Source organism: Sinocyclocheilus anshuiensis, unplaced genomic scaffold (assembly GCF_001515605.1).
Source record: "Sinocyclocheilus anshuiensis isolate Anshui unplaced genomic scaffold, SAMN03320099.WGS_v1.1 scaffold438, whole genome shotgun sequence".
NCBI lineage: Eukaryota > Metazoa > Chordata > Actinopteri > Cypriniformes > Cyprinidae > Sinocyclocheilus > Sinocyclocheilus anshuiensis.
In genome coordinates, this window is record NW_015546118.1 from 1,861,734 (window position 1) to 1,867,348 (window position 5,615).

General features: G+C 35.4%; 1 protein-coding gene across 1 annotated transcript in view; it reads left to right on the forward strand.

Moving 5' to 3' along the window:
- The window catches only part of LOC107700938 (carboxyl-terminal PDZ ligand of neuronal nitric oxide synthase protein), a 43,923-nt gene that overhangs the window by 23,209 nt on the left and 15,099 nt on the right, over window positions 1–5,615 (forward strand). The window contains exons 6-7 of the mRNA XM_016502812.1: window positions 356–509; window positions 694–839. Coding sequence (XP_016358298.1) covers window positions 356–509; window positions 694–839 — 300 coding nt within the window. The remainder of the gene's footprint in view (window positions 1–355; window positions 510–693; window positions 840–5,615) is intronic.

The following is a 5,615-nucleotide window of genomic DNA, read 5'->3' on the forward strand; positions in this document are numbered from 1 at the left end:
TATAAATTATCCTTATGTAAATATATATATACACACACACACATTAAATATATATACATCATATAAATGCCACTATATATACACTCGCATATGCCCAAAATGTTATATATACTGTGTATATATATATATATATATATATATATATATATATTATCTGAGAACATATATATTAGTTGTTATGCTAATATGTTATGCAGTTGTTATGCTAATAATATTATTTGTAATGAGTTTTGCACCCCACAGATATTTTTCATTTTAGAATTATTAATCGGATGTAAAAATTAAGATTATTAATTTAATGTATGTTATGTATATAAGATTCTAAATGTGATCTTTCACCTTTCTTCTCTCTCAGAGTCAGGCCATGCGGATAGTGCGGACGGTCGGTCAGGCGTTTGAGGTGTGCCATAAGCAGAGTCTGCAGCACGCTGAGCAGAATGCAGATGAACAGCCAGACGGCCCTGCAGACGGCCAGAGCGATCAGTCTGGAGAAGAGCCCAGCCCTGAAGGTGAGACCTTGCCATCGCATCAGAGCATTAATGCCTAAAACACGTCATCACTGAGTAAATTAAAATCTGTGGAGTCCAGCATTTCTGTGATCTATCTCGTGATGTATGAACATGTTGATCATTGTTGTATAACTGGTTTCTTGAAGTGTGCATCATATTCTTAAAATTCTGCTGTTGTTTACAGCTCGTCAGCTGACAGGGATGGAGCACGGAATGGATGATGCCACTGGAATGGAGTCAGATTCCACAAAGCTCAGTGAGCAGGCTATGGATGACATTCTTCAGAGTCTGTCAGAGCTCATCATGGTGAAACCTTCACAAACCCTCCAGGTGAGTGAGAGTGATCTGGAGTATGAGCATGACTGAGAAGCTCTTCTTCCCACAGACGTCTGTCCAATATCCAATATGAAGGTCCCACCCCTATCCGGAATGCTGAATCCCTGACAATTTTCAAGCGACAGCTGAAAACCCATCTCTTTCGAAGCTACTTGACTTCATCATAAAAAAAAAAAAAGAAAAAAAAAAAAAAACTCTCTCTCTTTATTTATTCCTTCTCTTTGTAGCTTGTACTTATTTGAACAATGTCTAAGAACTTGGTATTACAACCACTTCCTGTGTCTGTTTGCCTCTTAAGAAGAATCGCTTTATGTATCCCCCAATTGTAAGTCGCTTTGGATAAAAGCGTCTGCTAAATGACTAAATGTAAATGTAAATGTAAATGTAATATCGCTCGTCAGCTGGAAATAGGCTGTTTATAAACCTTTCACCTCCTTTCTCTTCTGTTTTTTCCCCTTTAACTCAACCTTATTCCTCCTTCTGGGTATTCAGTGATACTGTTATGTTGCCCCAGGCCTGCACACTATTTTCAAAATCTTTGCCTGACTTTAACCACTTAACTGTGTCTGAAGTGGAAATAATATTATATAGCCCCAGTGAGACAGGAATTTCATTTAGACAGCAACACACAAAAATCTTTAGATTATTTTAGTTCCACTCATACAGCAAGTCTCAGCTGAGTGAGCAGTTTCACAAACTTATGCCAGCTAGAAATCATGCTGTTAGGTCAGGATAAAAAGATTTTATACCCCTTTTATTAATTGTGGCATTGTGACGTTATTTTAATTTCCCCTCAGATTTTCATTAGTGTAATGCATCTGCCTCATTATTCTCAGTGGTGATTATCATTTTTTAGACCTCATTTAAACCACTGTATTAGTGTAATAGATTACATGTACTGTATTTTTACCTATCTTTTCAACAATGAAGTGGGTCATTACTAGGTAGGCTGCTACACTACTGTTTAAAAGTTTGGGGTTGGTATTTTTTTTATGTTTTTGAAAGAAGTCTCTTATGCTCACCAAGACTACATTTATTTGATTAAATCTACAGTAAAACAGTAATATTGTCAAATATTATTTAAATGTAAAATAACTGTTTTCTATGTTTTGAAATGTAATTTATTCCTGTGATGGAAAAGCTGATTTTTCAGCAGCCATTACTCCAGTCTGTCACATGATCCTTCAGAAATAATTCAAATGTGATTTCTTATTATTATCAATGTTGAAAGCGGTAGTGCTGCTTAATATTTTTGTGGAAACCATGATACTTTTTTTCAGGATTCTTTGATGAATGCATCCTTGCTGAATAAAATTATTAATTTCAAAACAAAATCTAGCTGACCCAAAACTTTTGAACTATACTGTATTATTAAAGTAAATGAAAGCAAAAACAATCATTTAAAAAATGAAATGAAATGCATTTAAACATATTTCAACAAATGAATTCAACAAATTTTACCATGATATATGACAAGTCTCAGTTAGCCTAACGCAGCACACGTAGCAAGGTCTTTATTTTAATTATATAATAAATAAAAAGAAAACAGATAGAATAGAAAAAGAATAGAGCAAGCTAGTGTTAGGCCTTTTTTAAAGAAAACAAGCAGTTAGTAAATGAATAGAGTGCAAGTCTAAAAGGGGCAAGTATTTTATTTTTTTTAAAGAATAGAATTAGAATAGAGAGTGCTAGAGGAAGAGATGTGGTTTTAGCCGATTCTTGAAGATGGCTAAGGACTCAGCTGCTCGGATTGCATTATAAATGTTTTTTATACTTTAAAAAAGATACAGTATTATTAGTATTATCTGTTAGTATTATTATTTGTGCATTACTACAGTAATGAGATTTAATGACATTTAAATGCAAACTGGCCAGTCAAGTTGATTTGGCTGCATGTCCGTGTTTATAAGTTCATATATCATATGAGGGTGCCATAAGGATTGTTAAGTAAGTTCAAATTCAAAAACTGTTTGATGTTTGATATCTCTCCATGGTTCATTACAGAAATTCCCAGTGCAGAAAGGCTGCCTAGCCTGAAAGCAGATAATGCATTCATTCATTTTACATGTATTCATTTAGCAGCAATCCATTCATAATGCATTCATGTGTTCCTTGTCTAGCAAACATCAAAGATCCAGTGGTGTTCCATTAGCTTTGTAGCTGACGTTCATGACAAATGGATCTACTGGAGGATAAAAGAAGACAGAATGGGAACATTCATTGTTGCAGCTTCCTTTTTTATGCTTTATTTTTTATTTTTTTAAATGTAGTCATGAACTGTTATCTCTTTGCCATCCTACATAAGGAAGATATTTCTGTCTGCACAATGGAGATAATGGATATGAAAAGATTGTTTTCATGAATGGTTTCATTTTGGCAGTCTTGCTTTTGCAGATGTGCTGCTACCTCCATCCGCTGTCTCTCCTCATGCTGCTATAAACCTCCAGCTCCTCCTGGTGGTTGACATCTGAAATCACACAGAAAGAGGAATTCTGTTGTTTTCTTTGCTGCTTTCTAGTTGTGATAATGTCACGTTTGGTCAGGGCTGCATTTATGCATAGGCATTCTAGGCACGTGCCTATGCTTGCACGTCCAGAGTGGGCCCAAACACAATGAAGAGATATATAATATTTTTGTTATACTATGGGATATCTACAACAGTAAAAGAACCAAAACCCCAGAAGACATTGAGCAAATAAATATAACAAACAATAGGATAAAATGGACAAACTATTTCCATGTCTTCAACCTTTTTTATGTACGGAAATCACGCTTTCTTTCTCCCGTTCTCTCTCACACATGCACACACATAGACACGCACTCGCACACACACGCGGAGACGCGGACAGAAACTTGTCATCAGCGCTGCGGCTGCCCCGCGAATTGATCAATAAAAGAGTTTAGCAGCTGAAAAGCTACATGACCTTTCTTAGTAGCGAGGTTCTTGAAGCAGTTCAACTTAAAGTCCCCCTGTAGTGAATTTTTTTTAATGTTGTTTATTGTCTATATGGTGTTTTTAATATGCCTTTAGAAAAACCATGTGCCAATCTATTAATCAACACCATTGCTGAGTATTTTCTCCTTAAAACTGTAGTTTCCCAAAGGCTGACCCATAAATACGGTTTGAAACAGCCCTCGGTTTTCTACGTCACAAACCAATAACCAATCACGTCAAGGGATCGGTTTTAAGGGATAAAATATTTGACTACAGGGGGACCTTAAAGATTCGCTATTAGCCTAGACGCTGCTGCTGAACACTGCTGAGAGACGCACAGACGCAAGTATTCACACGCACTTAATCTCTCTCTCTCTCTCTCTAATAACTGCGTTAGACTGCATTAATAACTGCATTAGTTTGCATATCAATGGCTCAAGCCTCAGTTATTAGCTCTAAACTGACGTTAGCTAGTTCAGCACCCACGAGATTTCAGGAAGGACATGTCAAATGGCTTGAAACAAATCATCTGAACAATTGATGTGTGATTGTGTCTCCAGGCCGTTAAAATTATTCGAGAAATAATGCACTCCCGAAGTGGTTATGTGGCCACGTCGCCGCGCCTATTAATGGAATGAAATGCAATTTGTTTGAATTCTCAAACAAAGTAAGAACCTACATTCGATTTTTATCGACTGAACGCAAGCGCTTATTGCGATAGAAAACACTGTAACGGTTTCCACTGATTAAGAAATATTTTTGTTTGCTTGGGTGGTAATATTAGGCCTATTGTATTAATAGGAAATGAGGGCCCAAAAATTTGTTTTGCCTATGTCACGAAAAAAGGTAAATCCGGCCCTGTGTTTGGTGTCATACGTATGACACTTTCTCCTTCTTGATCCAAAGCTTTGGCACTACTTATGTTTTGAGACATATTTGCATTTATCTTATGGTGGTTTAAAGAGTGTTGTGATTTGTTTTGACAAACAGTTACTTGACTTTATAGCTCATGACATGTAAACTAAACTATAATGAGCAGTTTCTAAATTATAATTGGCAAATTTATGAGTGATGCACAAGACTTGAAACTAGCACTAATTTACTATGCCTTTATTTATCAGTTAGAATATCCAGATACATTTTGTTCAAAATTGCTTAATATTTCTGTAATATACAAAGTATTCCAGAGAGCTGAATATTAAAAGGATAGTTCAACCAAAAATGAAAAATCTAGGTTACTATCTATCATTTACTACCCTCAGTTTGTTCCAAACATGTATGAGTTTCTTTATTCTGCTGAACACAGAGGACATTTAGAAAACTGTGGTTAACCAATCAGTCTCTGGTCCCCATTGACTTCTATAGTATTTTTTCCATACTCTGGAAATCAATAACTAACAGCAACTGGTTGGTTAACCAAAATATCTTCTTTTTTATGTTCAACAGAAGAAAGAAATTAAACAGCTTTGGGTGTATAATCACTATAGTCACCCACAACTCGAGGGTGAGTAAATTGATAGAATTTTCATTTTGGGGTGAACTATTGTTTTAATGTCTAAATATTGTCTATGAAAATCTTTAAATGTATAAAGGTTTGTGTGAGGGTTTAATTAAATTAAAAATGTAATTGTTAACATTAATTAAAAATACAACTGTTAACTGTTAGTAAATGCAGTGCATCTGTGTTGTAAAGTATTACCCAAAATATAATTAGGTGAGAAAGCAGAGAGTGTTTTGGTGTTCAAATCCCTAGAGCCATGTTTCTGTCTTAGTCCCTTTTATAACAGACAGAGTAAAGCTACTTAGAGAAAACTAGTCTCTCTCTCTCTCTCTCT